Raw genomic sequence first — 19221 nt, forward strand, 5'->3', positions numbered from 1 at the left:
CATCGATCAATTATGGGTAACAAGCCCAATTAATTTATAGGGTAGTAATTACGATTACCTTAATGTATATCAACATTGATGTAATATCTATCCACACAACTGCTCAAGGTTCTTTGGAAGACATGTGAAGAAACTAAGTAAGATGCTACAAAAGCATCAAGACACACGTGGATTCTTTCTTCCGATCTAGTCCAACACAAAAACTACATTGTTCATTATCATCGCTGTCTAGCATTTTTCCTTTATTCTCTAGTCTCTACTATCTCTCTATGTACTAATGTGCAAGACATTCCTTGTTTAAAAGTTTTGCCTTAAGTAAATTAAACTAAGTATATATAAAAATTCAAAATCCCAATTCTTGATTAAATAATTTAATAACTTCCTATAGAACCTTTCATGGTATATATATCTTAGATAAGAAACAAATTTATTTGGGTTAAATTCACAAAAAACTCAAACCCTTTCTTTATTATCCTCTAAAATGGCATTGAGCAACAATGTGATAGGAATCATAAACTTCATTGCAGTTCTCCTCTCAATCCCAATAATTGGTGCTGGAATTTGGCTATCAACTTTACAAGCAGAATCATGTGTCAAAATTCTACAATGGCCAGTGATCATTTTAGGGATACTAATTTTAATTGTTGGCATGGTAGGTTTCATTGGAGCCTTTTGGAGAATCCCAATGCTTCTCATATTCTACCTCATTGCTATGTTCATGCTCATTGTTTTGTTGGGTTCTTTGGTGATTTTTGTGTATTCGGTTACACTTAGAGGACATGGGAATATTGAACCTAATAGGTCATATTTAGAATATCGTGTGGATGATTTTTCATTTTGGCTTCGTAGAAGGGTTAGAAGCTCACATAAATGGGATGGAATAAAGAATTGTCTTAGTTCATCAAATATGTGTGCTGAGTTGAATCAAAGTTATAGAATTGCTCAAGATTTCTTTAATGCACACCTATCACCCTTGCAGGTAAATCCACTAGTCCATTACTTGACTAGTACGTTTTCTCTAATTAGCATACTTCAATCCAATTAGTAAATCAATGATTGGCTAGACATTGAGTTTGTGAAGCTCTAAAGAATGATTTTGAATCACAATTGTAGTTGCTTTGTGATTACAATTATGATTTATGATGAAATGGGAAACCATGATTTCAAAATCTCTTAAATCAAATTATTATAACCTCAATTGCATACTAGGATTGTATACATTACTTTAGGCTTTGAGCCCATTTTATAAATTGGTTTGTTTGAGTTTATCTAATATAAAAGCACTTGTGAATTTCGACATTGTTCGAAAAATCTTACAAAAACAACTTATCACATGTATACAAGTTGTTTTCAGCTTATTTACATAAGATCTCAAAGATAGCTTATAAAAACAGCTAATAACTTATATGAAACAATTTACATATTTTATCTTTTACTATAGAAATAGTTTATAAAAAAACATTTATATGATCAGTGACGGATCCAGAAATTTTAATAAGTGAGGTCAAAGTTATATTATAAAAATTTATATAAAACTATATAAACGCGTAAGCGTGCAAAAATTATATAGGTTATGCTTATAATTGCTCTAAAATGTTATTTTTTTAAGATATTTTTCTATTTCTAGCGGAGTATAAAAATATAACCCTAATTAATTATTTTTTCAACCACCAATGTCAATCACATAGCCTTTTCAACAAATATAAGAATAACTTAGAATATAATAGCAGTTTTATGGTCTTGCTAACGATACGCTCTAAGAGAATTGATTAAAGATTTCATAAAAGAAAATATTTTCTTAAAAATAATTGTTATTTTGGTCGATATAATAATCAAAAACAACTTTTTATAAAAAATTACTTCTTTTGATTTCTTATCTAGTGCTCTTAGAACACTCATTAAGATCCTTCTTGGTTTTGTAATTTTTTATAGTGTTATGAATGAACTATGTGAAGACAATAATATTATATAAGTGGGATCAAACTGCATAAATATCAAATTTTAGGTTAAAAATACAATAAGCAAGTGGAGGTAAGTGGGGTCGGTTGACCCCGTTGCCCCCACATTGAATATGTGCCTGTATATGATAAACAGGTTTATGCTATAAGCGTTTAATTAAGTTGTTTATCTAAACATGAAAAATTAGTTATTAAAAAAACCATATCAAATTTGTACTTCTTTTAACTTCAAAAACTGTCCTCTAGTCTTTCTTCAATTTTTGTCTCACACACCTAGCTAGTTAGACTTCTCAAGAAAGCATGGTTTTCGATTGCAATTGTTTACAAGATCTTGCATATATCCGTTTTTATGACATTTCTTGCTCATTAAGTAAATTATTCTTAAAGCAACCACTAATTATTAATTAATCCTAAAAACTCAGATTTATTATATCAATAGAAAAAGTTGACCCTATATTCTTCACCCCATATATGTTAGTACATATTCTTTTCCCCAAAATATATTATTCATCTTTAACCCTTTATGCCCTTTCCTTTTTTTTAACTTCTTTTGTACTTTCATATCTCATGCAGTCAGGTTGTTGCAAACCACCAACAAAATGTGGTTACACATTTGTGAACCCAACATATTGGATTAGCCCAATTAACACAAGTGAAGACATGGATTGCATGAAATGGAGCAATGATCAAACACAACTTTGCTATAATTGTGACTCATGCAAAGCTGGTTTGTTAGCAACAATTAGGATAGAGTGGAGGAAAGCCAATGTGATATTAATAGTTGCATTGGTTGGTTTAATTGTTGTTTATTTGTTTGGGTGTTTTGCATTTAGGAATGCCAAAACTGAGGAGCTCTTTCGCAAATACAAGCAAGGCTACACTTGAAATTAAAAGTTCGATTTGTTTCTTATATGTTGAAATTCTAGGTGAATTAGATTATGAACAATATGGGTCATTTTGCTTTGGCTTAATTATTAAAATTTGTAGTGAAGAAAATACATGAAGTTGTGTACAATGTATGGATTTGTCTCATATTGTTAGATTCTTATGAATCCATCCACGGAAAAATTTCTATGCATAGAGAGAGAATATATTCGAAGTAAAATTATATTATGACGGATTTCATAAGTTTGTGGTTACAATTGAATTTGTCTTGAATTGAATATATACACATGGATAACTCATGGAGAGTCTCCAATGAAAAATGATTGAGAAATATGACTAAATAAAGTCATATTATGAATAAGAACAACCTTAAGGTCGCTAGATTTTTCTATTTATATTACTAGAGCTACCTTAATACCTTGCAATTAATTATTTGCTTTGAAGGCCTTTAGATTATTTTTATCTTGTAAAGCCCTACAAGAATAGTGTAAATTATATTTATATTCATATTTATGTTTACGTTACTATTTTTCTAGGAATGTGCTAAACCTTTAAAGTGCATACAATGAGAGAAAGATAATCGGCCTGCATACTGGCAATGGCGGAACTGGGGGTGGCAAGGGGGAGCCACCGGCACCCCATCTTTATTTATATATTTTTTTTATATATATACCGGAAAGTGGATGCTGAAAAAGGACCCTTGCTGAATGCTATTTTCTATTTGCTTCCCTGAAACCAAAATATATGCTTCCCTGCGCTATATTGGTTTATCATATGTGATATTTGCCAAATATTTCCCTGTGACTATATGTGGATTATGTACTAGCCTTAATTCTTTGTATTTCCTCCCTGAAACCAAAATATAGAAGGCTCTTCAATATTACTAGCCTTAATTCCTTTTATTTTCTTGTCCAGTACAATGATGAAGTTGTAAAAGTTGTGTTAAAAAATGCTCCAGAAACATTACTAGGCAAAGCAAAATTAAGGAGGGAAATTAGTGACGGAAAAAATAAAATTCCTCACAAATTCCTTGATCGTAAAATTTAGTGACGGAATTAGAGAGGGATCTCATGTTTTCCTTCACTAAATTTCCCTCTCTAATTTTTGTTTTTTTAGTAGTGAAAATTGCAAATATACTTCACATCAAATTCAAAAAGAGCTCTTGCAAATTCTTTCTAGTAGGGTTAGAAAACATATTCATGAAGAAATTGATGATTCTAAATTTTGCATTGTTGTTGATGAAGCTTATGATGAGTCGAAAAAGGAACAAATGACTCTTGTGTTAAGATTTGTTGATAAAGCTGGTTTTATATATTATGTAGTTTAAATTTTGAATGATCGATTTTTGGTTTATTTTGACTTATGTGTCGTATGTAATATGATATATATATTTTAGTTTATTTTGATGGCGGCCACCCTAAACTTTTTTGTCTGGCTCCGCCACTGGATACTGGAAAAGAATCTTAGATGATTTTGGAATGTAATAAAGGTTTATGGTCTTTAATTCCTTACTAAGATAAACTATGATCAGGTTGATCACAACATATCCACGACATTCACATAGAGGTGGTACAAGCTTTCTTTGCAATGATTTTTTCTTAGGCATGAATTACGGGGCATTTTAAGGACATTTGTTGATTCCTATATTTCAAAGTAGGGTTTGGTAAAATAAAATTGGTTATAAACACAAAAGCAACTCCGCCACTGGACATCACATTGTAATGAGCTAGGGGTTCTTCTCGGTCTTTGTAGATATTTGTTACATTCTCATCATAAATTTTAAGTTTATTTTCATTAAGAGACAAGCAAAAAGAGTCGGCCATATTCCATAAAGCTATAATTTAGTCAGAACGTCCAAATTAGACCCTAAACCTTTCCAATTTCTGTATTATTCCTAATTGTATTTCAAAATCTTATCGTTGATGAAATGAAGTAAATTTCATTTTGTTTAAAAAAACAATTGTACATACGCGTAATATACAAATAGAATGTAATTTCTAGCACAATCTCATTTTAAAATGAAATTTGCACACCAAAAATGTTGATATGTACATGAATGGGCACAACCATTGCTTGGAACACATAAGTAGCACCAGCAGGTCTTTATGTTAACTTCATTTAACTTGGGGTTGGTTTTTTGTTAGGTTACTAAATCATCATTACCACCTTGATGAAACTAAGCGGTTTTCAAGCCAAATGCAGTTCTTAACTAATGGTGGAGGCACAAAGGCATGGAATGGAGACGTTGATAAAAATGGGATAGATGGGGTTTAGTTTTACTACGATGACCAAGGATTTATGTAGGTTGAGCTAGAACAAATGAATGCTAAAGTTGTCTATTATGATATTTTTGGCAATGTTTTGCAAGTTCTGAACCTCTCCAAGGAATTACATTTTGTGAAATCAGACCATTTTAAGAATAACATTGAAAACTTCTATTCCAAAGAATGCTTATGCACTTATAATCTTTTTTTTTTTTGGTGTCGAACCCCGGACCTTGCATATATTATGCATTGTCCTTACCAACTGAGCTAAGTTTACGAGGATATGCGCTTATAATCTATATAGGAATATGTAAACTTTCTTGAACGGTTATTAATTACCTTTCCTAGCAAGAATGTGTTGGTTATTGAACGGTAGTTAATTATCATTGAAGACAGTTTAATTAGTTTGAGGTGTCAGTGAACAAATACTATGTGCAAAAGAGCAATTTTCTTATACAAATTTTCTTAATTGATAGAGTGTATGAGCCCCCTAAAGTTGGGTCGCAATCGTGGCCCATGGGAACTTGAAATGAGTCATGCTCTTTACCCAAACAGTTTTGCTCACTCCCAAAGTAAATTACACATATGACCCTACGCAACTTAACTTGCGCAAGTACAAATCGTACGTAACTTAAGTTACGTAGCGCAACTTAACTCATGCTAGTACAAAATATCACGTGACTTAAGTCACGCAAAAAAAAAAAACACACTGACTCCCACCGTGAGTTAACTCACGCTGGTTTGCTTTCATGCAATCCACAATATTTTGTTTGCTCTTATTAGTCTGTTGTCCACTTATTTGGTTTGCTCTTATAATTGTAATTAAGAATTGAAAAGTTATTAGTCTGCGTGGTTTGCTCTCATCACTTCATCAACCAATTGGCTTTCTCAAGTCGGTGGATTCGGTAATGGGGAGCATAATCTCAATAGCAGGTGCTTTTGTGTTGACTTTCTACAAAGGACCATCCATCATGAATTCCTCATCACTTCATCAACCAATTGGCTTTCTCAAGTCGGTGGATTCGCTTTTAAAAATATATGGTCAGATTTGGAGGTTTACAAAATATATGGTGGGAGGATGTTCATGTAGTGTGTGTATGAAAACCAACGTGAGTTAACTCACGTTGGGATTTTTTGCAGAATTATAACTAGCGTGAGTTAAGTCACGTAGCGTGACTTAACTCACGCAGCGCATGTTAACTTACGCAGGGGCATTTGTGACATTTACTTTGGGAATGAGCAAAACTGTTTGGGTAAAGAGCAGGATTCCTTGAAATAATCAAAAGTTTGTGACAAGGAAAAAAAAAAAAAAGGTTCATTCCAGAGTTAGTTGACTAGGCGTATGACAACGTTGCTTCTTCTATTACGTTACGTTATTACAATAATAATTGTGGATTCTTCAAAAAAAAAATAATAATAATAATTGTGGCTATGTGACTTTATGCGATTAATTAACTGATGAGATGAAGATACAAACTCTTTCAATATTGCCTTAGAGGTCACCTTCAACTTCCACATACTACTATGCAATATGACAAAAGCTTCCACCTCAACCATATATGTCTATTAATATATTGTAATTAACTTTTATTAGAAAAGAAATACCAGGAAATTATGATAATTTTTGTTTTATGCGTAGTACATTTATATCGACATAAAATTTAGAACTTGGAAGTGAAGAAATATCGACATTGCAATTGGCACTATGTTCAATATATTGTAATTAACTTTTATTAGAAAAGAAATACCAGTAAATTATGATAATTTTTGTTTTATGCGTAGTACATTTATATCGACATAAAATTTAGAACTTGGAAGTGAAGAAATATCGACATTGCAATTGGCACTATGTTCAAACTGTATATGGAAGGTACCTTCTTGGCATTATGTTTGCGTTGAACTTTTTGATCAAAGATAATTTATTTTTACTTTCTTAATTTGTATTGAGGCTACCAAGTGGACCACCACATGATGAAACGAATTTTGATTCATGTTTAATTCCTTTACTATATGTTTGGTTTCATTAATTTTGAATGATACAAAATTGAGTTCCTTAGGAATTTCCTCTTGTAGGACCCCATGGTCTAGCATATTTCCCTCGTAAATCGTAATAATGATTTTTTTGTTCGCTCAACACAATATTTTTAAACCCTAACCGTGTAATGGCATGCATAATTCATCATGTTTTTGTTTGCTCAACACAAGATTGTAAAACCCTAACTGTGTAATACAATGCATAATTCATCAGGTCATATTGATTTTGGAAAAAGCCTAAGTCACATTTTGAATAAAGATATAGCTGTTAGACTAATATATAAAATGTAACATGATATTTAAATCTAACTATTATTGGACTTGATCCACATAATATTATAAAAATGACGACACGTACCCATTCCTCCTTCATCATTTTTGGTTACTCCTAATTACATTCCACATATCTTAGCACACGTTCACATTCACATTATAGAACACAAGTATAAAAATATTGTCTGAATCATAACAAAAGCTTTTCATATGTGTATTTAGTTTTGTGAAGAAAAGATATAAGAGCACCAAGTGGAGTTTGAATTAGTTACGTGCCCTACTTGGTTGTTTCACGGGCTCCACCAAAGCACTTCGTGGCCCAAGTAAATGAATTATAGCTACTACTTGGCTTCTTCTTCTTCTTATCCATTATTTTATATGCATCTCCCATGTCCTCATGTCGATATTGAACTTACTTAATACTCTAGATTTTCTTTCTTTGTCGATTCTATAGTTTTTCTTTGAGTAGTTGTTTGATTGCATATGTACTCACACACCAATCTATTTCATATATAACTTATTAATTATTGTCCATTTGTATGGATGTGATGTTGAATAGAATTATGTAAAATAGATTATTTCGTTCTACTTTAATTTGAAATAGAGGTAATTTATGTTTGACTGATTTTACTCTATATGTAATTTAGACATAAAGAGAAGGTGGTATAATTTTTTGAACTTTATGTGAAAGTTATTTTTGTCACTTTAAGTCAAACTGAGATTTCAAGACAAAATGATTTTGCCTTACACAAACCAAGCATCCGTATTTTTGCTAAATGGCGTTTGATGAGAGGGGCAAAATCAATTCAAATATAAAATTAATTTAAAAAATTGATTTGTATTTAAAAATAATCAGTTTAAAAATGCTAATTTTGTCAAGATGATAAAATAAAATTACTTTCTGTTGATCTAGTCTAAATTTGAAGTTGGACTTAGTGTGGAACCAAAATGAGTCTCAGGCATATACCATAGTATGTTGCAGAATTTTAATCTAGCTGAGTACCATTGATGCATATTACATGGATTCCTCCAAACCAAAGGGATGGAGGTAAACCTCCGGTCAGTAACTCATTATTATAAGCAAAAAAGAAATATTTTTCTAGATTCATTGAATAACTGATGTATCTGTTATATAATATTGACCAAATACATCAGTTATTCAAATCTAACAAGTCGTTTTTTGCTTATAATAGGAACCAGAGATGTAGCCTTGAATTGTGATGCATGTCATTTTGGCCGGTCTGCATAGTGTGGAGACTTGTTATGTGACCACCATTGGTAATTTCTAACCGGTTTTTCCATGAAGTTGGGGAGTTGCGTGGTTTTATAAGCTAAACTTGTGAGAATTTGACATTGCTTGGAGTAGAAGCTATAGAAGTTTTGGTGTGTACCCTATGACTACAATTTAGCATGCGATGGGGTTTGTAAGAGATGGTTGTTTAAATCACATCAAAATCAAGGATGTGATCACTGTATCGGCATGTGTTGAGAAAGTCCTACTTTTATCTCTATTGTGGTATTGGTAATGGTAGATGTTTTCTAGAATTTCTTTTCTTAGATTAACGAATACTTGGTTCTTTTTTCGTTGGGGCATAGCTCTTTCATTTCACTTTAAAAAAAAAGGCTTGTGTATGTTTCGTATTTAAAATTGACTCTATGTAATCATAAAATTGAAAGGTCTTGATTCAAATTTCTTATAAAAAAAAAAAAAAATCAATTACCATACACTTATATTTTCAGCTTAAAAGTGTGCTACATACAAGCATTTAATCTACTTGGTTTTGGTGCTCTCAAAAAAGAAACTTGATTTTGTTAGATTTCAATTGAACTGCAGCCCTAACCAAACACTCTTAATCTTGTTAATTCTCAAGTTGAAAAATGACAACCCGGATTCTAATTTTGGAAAGAGACATGATATCAACTCTTCCAACACCATGTTGCCAACACTCTTAATCTTGTTTATAACAATCGAGAATGAGCACCCATTTTACATCATTGTCAAATAGTCTCTTCTTTTTTCTTTTGTTTTTTGGTACAAATCAAATAATCTTCTAATTGTAAAGAACAAAATAATGTACTAGTCTAATATCTGTATTTTCATCATATATATTCCGCATTTTTATATTACGTACATCCTTTCTAATAAATAACCTCTAAAAAAAAAAATCCTTCTAATAAATAAATATTTCAAGTAGTGTGCAATGTGTTTTTTTTTTAAGGAAGTAGTATGCAATGTGTTGTCAAGCAATAATTAATGTGTCTAACTATACAATAACCAAACCTCTGGTTAATTAAGTTGAAGAACAAACAAAATACCTAACTATGATATAATGAGGCGGCGTACATATTTGACAATGAATTATGAATACATAATGAAGATTCCACGTCGGATTGATGTTAACAAAACAAGTATTTTTTTTAGGACATATATATATATATATATATATATATATATATATATATATATATATATATATATATATATATAATTATTTTCTTTTATGGTGGAGGGGTTCACATAAATTGTTCATGAAAGAATGTCACAAACGCTTCATGGAAAATAACTAAACTTATAATTTTATCTCTTTTTTTTTTTAGAGTATTATAATTTTATCTATTTATATATCTAGTTTTTATAGTATTAATTATATTTAATTATAATATATAGTAAAGTAGGTATTCTTGGCAACCTAAAACAAGAAGAACCAATCAAACCTAAAAAACACGGACCCAAGGGACCCACTCAAGGGGATGATGAAGTATACGATAGTGTGGGCATGAAAGAGGCTTTCTTTTGCTTTAACCACCATAATCAGCACCATCATCCTATATATTTTAAGAGTTATTAATCAATGACATCATAGCTTAAGAAATTTAATCAAGTCGGACCCATCTTCACTTATAGCTAAGGGAACAAGAAATATGTGACTCTATCTTTCAGTGAAGGGTGCTTATTAATTTGACGAGGACATCATGATAAAGAAATGCAATTCCATATCATACATGTAAAGTATTTTTCTTCTCCAAACCAAAAAAGGATAACAGGTGTGTTTAGACTTTAGAGTAAGGTGGAGATGGTAAATATGTTGTGTAAAGTTGGGAACACTTTGGAAAAAGGTTGTCAAGTTGGGTAAGTGTTTGATTGGATTTATCTTTGTGAACATAAAAATAGATTCTTTATATGTGAAATTAATTTAGTGCATATTTGGATGGATTCTTTATATGTGAAATTAGTTTAATGCATATTTGGATATGGACGATGAAATCGATTTTAACAAAAGTTATATTCTATATAGCTTCATAAAATTACGGTGGTCCAGAGTAATTTTCAATCTCAGTTTATTCACTTACTAGGAAATGGACTTTGATAATTTGAAACTTGACCAAAATATGAATAAAGTCTACAATAATTGTTTCCATTAGAATTTAAACCGGAATTTTCTACATTGATCATTGATTAGTAGGAGCTCATTGTCATTAACATTCAATTGAGCCCTCTCTTTTTTTGAGCGATTTTGCACCCCATTTTTTGCCAATTGTGTTTTGTTCAAAATCATCATTAAAAGAGAGGAAAGGGGACAAAAGATAGGGTTCAAAATCGCTCAAAAAAGAAGAAGAGGGGTGCAAAACCACACAATTGGCAAAAAAAATAGGGGGCAAAAGTGCAATTAAACACGAGAAGGTCCATCTAACCAGAAAGGGGGCAAAAAGATGGAGTGCAAAATCGCTCAAAAAATAAGGGTGCAAAATCGCACAATTAGCAAAAGATAGGGGGAAAAGTGCAATTAAGCCACTTTTAATTGATTGTTGAAGTTATTCATACGTGAATTTATCTAAACATATATTTTTTTATGTATTATTTAAACATATATGTTGAATTTTTTTGTCATATATATACACACACACACACACACCTATATACCCATCCCGTACTTTCACATTCTAGTAATGTGTTCCTACGAGGCTGCCACAGTATACAAAATAATACAGCTTGAGATTATTCGTTGCATATGCCACTTTGATAGACATAAATAATTTATGAAAAATATATGCTTTGGTTATTTTTAGCTTGTTATTTGCAGAGAATATATATAAAGAAGGGATCGAGTTCTGACTAGGCTGCCTTGTTCTTATAGCATAATTATTGTGTGCTTAAAATATTTTTATATTCTCATGCAATGTATGAAATGAATAAAGAGATACATTTTTTTTTTTAAAGCATAAAGAGATATAGTTGCATGTAATTATATATGTTGATGTTTATGGGGTACAGCTTGAAGGGGAGGGACGTTTTTGATAAACAGAAATAAAAAAGTTGAGATTGCCTTTTTTGTAGATATGTACTTATAAAAGTTACTCTTTTTTAATACCATACATGAAAAAGGAGTGCCGTTTAACATGGGGAAATAAAAAGATTCATCCACTATAATCCAATTGATTCCTTCTTAGCCATTTACTCTGTGGTATATTAACCTTTTTTTACCAGCAACATGAACTTTTCTTGTCAAATACTCTAGTGATTAGATTCGCATACTTTATGTGCGAAGAAAATAAAATTTGAGGTTCGAACTTCGACATATACAAAGATTGTCTCTGATTGCTTTCAATTGAGTCAATTTCTTGATTGCTATACTCAAAATATGTGATGTGAGTGTGGATCCACTCAGCAATGAGCGTTGGTTGACACTGATCGGAGTGGTGATTGGTGGTAATTAGAATGGCGATCAGAGTGATGGGCATACCACTCATAGTAACATGTTAGGGTTAAAACAAAAATGAGAATCATAAATTTTTTATGTGTGATTTTGGGATATAAGTGACGATTATTTTCATATAAAGTAATAACAATTCCAACCCAATCTTATTCGAACATGTTTTATTTTTAAATTTAACTTTTAAAACAAATAATAAAATAACTTACAGCAGTTTATGATTCAATCCAATGTAAAAATAATAACTAAATGTTCCAATGTCAACTTAAAAATTAGTGTAATAATAGGTCCAAACGACCGAACTCGCAAAGATATATGTTGAGAATATCTAATTGTGATCAAAATTGCATACCAAAACTCTTTAAATTACAACAATTATATCATGATCATTTTTTTAAAAATTAAATTAAATTAACTGCACACAAGACACCTCCATTCTCCGTATAGCACAAGTTACAATGTTGATGAAAAACTTTTTTACCCACAAACAAAATAGTAACCATCATCTAAGTATGTGTTTGGCATCACGTTTTCAACAGCCAAAAGTGAGTTTACTTTTTGAAACCCAGTTTCCAAATTTTTTTCCTTGTTTGGGTGAATGAAAATTGCTTTTAAAAAACTTAGTTTTTATCCCAAAACGCCAGTACAATAGAAGCTGGTATTCCTAGCTTCTGCTTTTATGAAACTCATTTTTTATTTCAATGCAATGTATAGTTACCAATATACCCATGTTTTCTTCCCCAATTTCCTACAATTAAACATCTTTATTCTTCTTCTTCCTTAAAAAGGAACATCTTTCTTCTTCTTTATTTTTGCAGATCTATCATAATTTTGTTGGATTTGCAGATGAAACAAAGAAAAGAGGATGGAAAAGGAAAATAGTGATGGAGATATGTTCTTAATTGGTGAGTGATGGAGAAATGGTATGAGAGAAAAATAGTGAAATTGGGAAGAAGAAAGGTTAGAAGAAGATGGAAAAGGAAAATTTAGAATAGTGAGAGGTGGAGAAAAAGATGGAAATGGGTAGAGGTGGAAGCTTCTGGACAAATGAAGAAGGCAGAGTGGGAGACGTGAAGGAGTATTAAAAATAATAACTCAATTGATCAATTTTTTTAATAAAAAAACACATAATTTTTTTTTTAAAAAAAATCTTATAATATGAAATTATTTTTAAATAAATTTGTGAACCAATAAAAATTCATTTATGGTTTTAGATAAGTTCAAATAATTATTTTAAGTAAGAATGAGATATTTAGTTTTAATTAAAATGATAATTTAGTCATTACACATTCAAAATCAATTTTGATTCAAACTATCCAAACAACATCAACTCATAAAAATCACTTCTATAAAAATGTATCCAAACATAACCAATTCACATTCAACTCACTTTTAACCAAAATCAATTCTCTCAAACTCAATTCTATCAAAATCAATTCTCCCCACCGCCATATCAAACACACACTAAAACTCACACTCGATGAAAAGTTATTATGATATATTCTATATTTTTTTTTAAAAAAATTTGATCAAAATTTGTTTTCTCTCATTTGTAGATAATTCTTTATTCTATTCCTATATGAATGAAAATGATGCATACTACTCTAGTAATTTCAATGAAAGAAAATTCATGTTCACATACCTAAGTTGGTCAAAACGGCTAAAATTATTATAAATTTATTAATTTCATACTATTTCTTACACACTAAGAAACAATAACTAATTAAACAAATCACAATATAATTTGCATATAATCTTGAACATTCTATATCAGGTAATACTTAAATTACACCATTCAACCCTAGACTCTGACCTTTGATTGAAGAGCTCTTTCTCTTTTAAGAGATGACAAATGCATTTCCGGCTAGTAATTTTCATTACCATATTCCGTAATTAATATTCAGCAAAAATATTTAGCCAACATTTTTAGGTTGATTCCATTCCCACTATCCTGGACTATTCCCATAGACACGTTGCTAAGCTTGGAAAATTCTCAAACAATGACCCTAAACCACTTGTGCACTTACCCACAAACCCACGTATGCTTTTTGCATCTCACATCTATGAATTTATGACCACTGAAGTTAGATTCCAAAAACCTTCCTATTTTAGCAACAGGACAAGACACTGTGGCCTACAAATGAGGGAAAGATCAATTTTGATCACAACCGTTGAATAATGATGAAATGCTAACCATTTGGAGTGAGTTAGTGATTGTTTGTGATCTTGAAGAGTTTGTTTCTTTTAAAGTATTAAGTTCGATTTCATTTTGTGTCAATTTCATTTGTCAAATATCTGGCTTTAAATGGAGTTTGCAAGTGGATGGTAGGGTTCATTTATTCGGATTAATCTATTCTTATATCGAGGAATGCTGGTAACACTCATTTTTCAACATTTTCTCTCGCACCCACTCTTTTATCGGATGAAATCAATGTATGTCCCACCACTTTGTGTGCGTTCAATTTTCAAAGTGTAGACTCGTAATGATCTAAACAAAAAAGAAAGTGAGGATTAGAGAAAGCCATCAAAATAGAGTGTTGCTAGCATTACTCTTCTTGTATCGATTCGGATAAAGTTCAAAAAAATTTGATGAAATGCTAGCCGTTTGATCAAAATTAGATGTGGGACCCAGTCAGTCCAAACGTGTAATGCCACGAAGCGCCGCCCACAAAACAATTGTGTTTTGTTTTTCTGAACAAAAGGCGGCTAACCTAAACACAGTTTTCAAGAACCAATAAGTGTTGCTTTACAGATATCCAATTAAAACACGACACGTGGAAAATAATGAGAACCCAACTTTGACTAACCCCACTTAAGACGCCGTTAGAAATGGGTCATGTCATTGTCAATTGTCATCACCACTAAAAAAAGTTATAACTGAAAATAAAATTCACTGTATCATGATTGATTTTTAAAGGAAAAAAATTAGGTCATAATTTTATTAAAAATTAAAAAAAAAAGAAAAAAACAATTGAGGTAGTAGTCATAGGAATATTTTACAAAAAAATAGTTATATCATAAGAATGCCATTTTTTTAAATCAATGTCTCCCCTTATGAAATTTAATTTCTTTATAGCTAAATGAAACAATAATTATTTCATTCACTTGATGTTCCTCATTTAAAAAAAATAATAATCAAATATAAAAAAAGATCATATATTCTATCTTCATTATTTTCATTCTCTAATTTTGATCCATTTTTTCTTACTATTTTTTCTTTTAATTTCGAAGAAAATATCAACATTACAAAGAAATCAGACAAGAGAATTGATAATAATTGTAGACACAAGATTTTATAAAACTTATCATTATTATTATTTCACAATTTCATACATAGATGGTCCATCTATATTTGTAAAGAGTAACAGTCATTGTCACTTTACTATATCCACTATTTACATCCCCAAAACTTACATATAACTTGCTCTAGAAAACAAACCTAATATACTATTGTCATTACCATCTTTAACTTTTTTTGATCAAGCATTACCATCTTTAACTTAGTCCAAAGGAACTTTTTGCTTATTTTCCTACACCATTTCTTTTTACCAAACTATAGTATCTCACAGATGTTTTATTTTTCCTAACTTTTTCCACTCCTATTGGATTTTTCCTATATACACAAACAAACACTATTAACGACAGCACTTCCAGCACTGGCCCTTTTCACCAAAAAGCTCTAGCACTGGAACTGACGAAGCAGCATAGAGACAGATACCTTAGATTTTTTCGTATCTATATTAAAGGCGAACTCGGATTCCCTTCAGTCAAGGGATTCCACATTCACTTAGTCGGGACATCAGTGGTCGTTGAATTTGAACTATCAAACTTGATCGGATGATCATTGATGTTCCAACTGCGTGAATGCGAATCTCTAACTGTAGGGGAGCTCGACTCATTAAGGGCATTATAGCAATAACCTATGATTATTAACTGTTTTTTAGTATTGCAGCACTAGTCCTCCCATCGGGGCACGATGCGGAATTCCCTTTCTTCTTTTGGCTGATCTGTAATTGACTGTTGGTGGTGGTGTTGAAGGAGTGAAACTTTGCACCTTAATGTTCTTCAGTCTTCCATGGCTGCAACTGCTGCTGTGTGAATCCTCTGAGTCTGATATCATTGAAGCACGAGCTGACTTGTTCTTCTTCTGGAAATTTATTGAAGTTCCAACAATCTAGAATTCATAGTTGCATAGATTAGTATCCAATGCATAAACTCAAAAGTTAAAACAAGAATAAATTATCTTGACAAGTCAATAAAATTAAATTGAATTGAATGTAAAAGGGTCCATATTGAAATGACAAAATTTCAAAGGTTGGGTATAGGAACAAATGGAAAAAGTTAAAAATAAACCTATATTAGCATTCATGATTATAAGCAAAGTCAACCCACTTTTAAGTGCTAGCTTGAAAATAAAGCAAATAGTTTTTTCTTAAAAAAGAGATACCATTGATCAATATTTTAAATAGTGGATTGATAAAAAAATAAAAATAATAATAATGATGTTGAGTCTTGTATTTTAGAGAATTACGGTCAAATGCAACTATTATAGACTATTCTTATGAGGACTAATAATGTAGCTGATGTGACCTCAATGCATTAACATTGAGGTCTTGATAATATCCAAAATTGCAATCAAAACAAATGTGATCAATGCAACTTCAATCATATTATCATTAACAAATTGAAACATCAAAATCCTTGATTTAACGACCAAAAGTTTGGTGGTGGATTATTATTACTACTATTTTGGGAGTTAATCTTGTTCAAATGGTTAGAAGGGGAAGACATTATGTGAAGGAATGTAAAAATACCTTGCAGCCAAGAGAACAGAATCGAAAGGAATCGAGAAGGCTACGCTCGCAGACTTCACAAGTGTTGGTGACACCTTTTCCGGGCCTTGGCTGAGGCCTTTCATTCAAGAACACAACCCTTGCACTGTTGATAATATAGGTTTGAACACCTGTTATGTCCAACACTTTCTGAATCTCATTCACCCTAATCACATCATGGTATGAAGACCTTCTTATCTGTATCAAACACACAAAAAACAGAGTTCATTAGAAAGGAATAACCATGTTATTGCATTGAAAAGCTAAAACATTTTTCACTTCTGCGACACTGAACTAGACACAGACACCAGACACAACAATGACACTAATTCATTGTCATCAATAATAATTTTAAAAAAATAATTGAATTGATTGTAGTGGCATACACTGGCATTTGACACCAACATCAAATGTCGGTGTCTGACACCAACATGTGTCGGACAGTGAACACACATTCAATCTAAACCATCGATGCGTGGTGGTTACGAACAATAAATGGGAATTTATGGATAATTGGTTGTGTAGAAATTGAAAACAGCAAAAGGACCAAATCCAAAGGAAAAGTGATGGTTTTTCTGACAACAAAAACAGGAACACAATAAATGTGTCAAAGGGTAAAAGAACAACAACTACAAACAACAGTTGAAATCACACAACTTTGATGAATTCAATGGTTGTAACAACTAACAAACCTGAATAGCACGATGATCTTTGTGGTAATTGAGACAGAGTGAGCAAAGAGCACCATTCATACAATCCAAACAATACATATTGCACTCACTCTTGTGTGAATCAGCATGCAACTTGCATTGAACAAAGAAACGCTCTTTGAGCAGAGGTTTCAACCATGGTGGCCACCTGTTTTCCTCATCATCAGGACCTCCAGCACCCTTCAAAAAAATTATCAAATTTTGAATCAGCCCCACAATTCAAAATCACAAATAATACACAAAATCATTGCATTCCCAATTTTTTTTCTCTAAAATTATCAATAATTTTCCAAGTTAACTCAGAAAATAATGAACACACAATGAGAGTCGAGTCTGAGCTAAATAAAAATAAAACTTGTGTAAAAAAAACAAATTTTGAATCAGACCCAGAATTTAAAAACACAAATAAAACCCCAAAACATTACATTCGAAACAAAATTAAAAATTAACACTAATTCTTCAAGTCAACTCAACTATTGAACACACAATGAGATTCTTGGATTAAAAAATGAAAATTTTCTGTAAAAAAAAATAAATTTTGAATCAGGCCCAAAATTCAAAAACAGTACTAATAGCCAAAATCATTGCATTCCCAAAAAAATAACACTAGTTCATCAAGTCAAGTCACAAATAATGAAAACAATGAGGAACTGAACTAAATAAAAATAAAACTGAAAAAAAATCAAATTTTGAATCAGACCCAGAATTCAAAAACACAAACAATACACAAAATCATTGCATTTCCAAAAAATTTAACACTAGTTTATCAAAATCAATTCACAAATAATGAACCAACAATGAGAGTGTGTGAGCTAAATGAAAACAAAACATTTATTAAAAAATTGAAGAAAGTGTTTTGATTTACCATGATTCTCCTGTTTTTGGGCTTAATTTCACGGACAGTGTCTTGATTTTCAAACGCCATCTTGAAGACTTTGATTGGAGAGAGTGAGAACTCTGTGTATTTTTGTGATGAATGTGAGAAAGTGGGTTTATGTGTATGTGTGTGTTGTTTATTGGGAGAGAATAAAAAGAGAGAAAAATGTGTGTAGAGAGAGAGAGAGAGAGAGAGAGTGAAGTTTATAACTATTTGAGGCGGTGAAAGAGGGAATGGGATTTTGTAGAACTTTGAAGGCGGTAGTAGTAATGTGTTTTTTTCTAGAGAGAGAAAACAATGAGAGAGAGAGAGTGAGAGAGGGGTCATTCTTATCCTCATAAAAGTCTTCAAACCCAAACCTAGCTCCAAACCAAAACCTAAAGCCCAAACCTAAAACCAAACCAAAAGATACGTGTGCAATGAATCCACTACTACTTTGTATTTTAGGGAGTGGATTGTCTCCTGTGTGATTTATCTCCAGTTTTCTCCTGTGATAGATCTAAACCGTTCATTTATTTTAATGATAGATCCATGGATAAGAATTAAAACACATGAATGGCTTCTTGTTTTGCCTTTTCCCCTGTTTTGTCTTTTTCGATTTCCACCCTTTTCATGTAAAACACCAGCAACCGCTTCATATTCTTCAGAAATCCAATGAGTTCCATAAACACACAGA

At 31.4% G+C, this 19221-nt stretch overlaps 2 protein-coding genes and 2 long non-coding RNA genes across 4 annotated transcripts; 3 read left to right on the plus strand and 1 right to left on the minus strand.

Annotated features, from left to right (window-relative positions):
- Positions 1 to 417: 417 nt before the first annotated feature.
- On the plus strand, positions 418 to 3086 carry LOC146900102 (protein TORNADO 2-like). Its single transcript, XM_085736751.1, has 2 exons — positions 418 to 979; positions 2532 to 3086. Exons 1-2 carry the CDS (start codon positions 482 to 484, stop codon positions 2841 to 2843), a joined length of 810 nt encoding a protein of 269 aa, XP_085592877.1. The 5' UTR covers positions 418 to 481; the 3' UTR covers positions 2844 to 3086.
- Positions 3087 to 7612: 4526 nt separating this feature from the next.
- Positions 7613 to 8923, plus strand: LOC146900103 (uncharacterized). The gene is made up of 2 exons (XR_015022373.1): positions 7613 to 8462; positions 8608 to 8923. It is a non-coding gene; the product is annotated as an uncharacterized LOC146900103 (long non-coding RNA).
- A 1430-nt stretch (positions 8924 to 10353) lies between these two features.
- Positions 10354 to 11749, plus strand: LOC146900104 (uncharacterized). Its single transcript, XR_015021856.1, has 2 exons — positions 10354 to 10544; positions 11497 to 11749. It is a non-coding gene; the product is annotated as an uncharacterized LOC146900104 (long non-coding RNA).
- Positions 11750 to 15417: 3668 nt separating this feature from the next.
- On the minus strand, positions 15418 to 18768 carry LOC146900105 (protein RGF1 INDUCIBLE TRANSCRIPTION FACTOR 1-like). The gene is made up of 4 exons (XM_085738729.1): positions 18534 to 18768; positions 17651 to 17848; positions 16941 to 17156; positions 15418 to 16300 (listed from the first exon to the last, which is right to left on the minus strand). Exons 1-4 carry the CDS (start codon positions 18591 to 18593, stop codon positions 16067 to 16069), a joined length of 708 nt encoding a protein of 235 aa, XP_085594855.1. The 5' UTR covers positions 18594 to 18768; the 3' UTR covers positions 15418 to 16066.
- Positions 18769 to 19221: the final 453 nt, after the last annotated feature.

This window comes from Medicago sativa, chromosome 8 (assembly GCF_051527215.1).
Source record: "Medicago sativa cultivar Bolivia chromosome 8, Bolivia_mono, whole genome shotgun sequence".
Classification (NCBI taxonomy): Eukaryota; Viridiplantae; Streptophyta; class Magnoliopsida; order Fabales; family Fabaceae; genus Medicago; species Medicago sativa.

What these genes read in the sequence shown, in the direction of transcription:
- LOC146900105 (XM_085738729.1), bottom strand. Translation starts at nt 18,593, where the DNA reads ATGGCGTTTGAAAATCAAGACACTGTCCGTGAAATTAAGCCCAAAAAC. An exon ending in CCAAAAACAGGAGAATCATG is followed by an intron (nt 17,849 to 18,533) that starts GTAAATCAAAAC and finishes ATTTTTTTGAAG; the next exon opens with GGTGCTGGAGGTCCTGATGA. An exon ending in AAGATCATCGTGCTATTCAG is followed by an intron (nt 17,157 to 17,650) that starts GTTTGTTAGTTG and finishes TGTTTGATACAG; the next exon opens with ATAAGAAGGTCTTCATACCA.
- LOC146900102 (XM_085736751.1), top strand. Translation starts at nt 482, where the DNA reads ATGGCATTGAGCAACAATGTGATAGGAATCATAAACTTCATTGCAGTT. An exon ending in CACACCTATCACCCTTGCAG is followed by an intron (nt 980 to 2,531) that starts GTAAATCCACTA and finishes TATCTCATGCAG; the next exon opens with TCAGGTTGTTGCAAACCACC.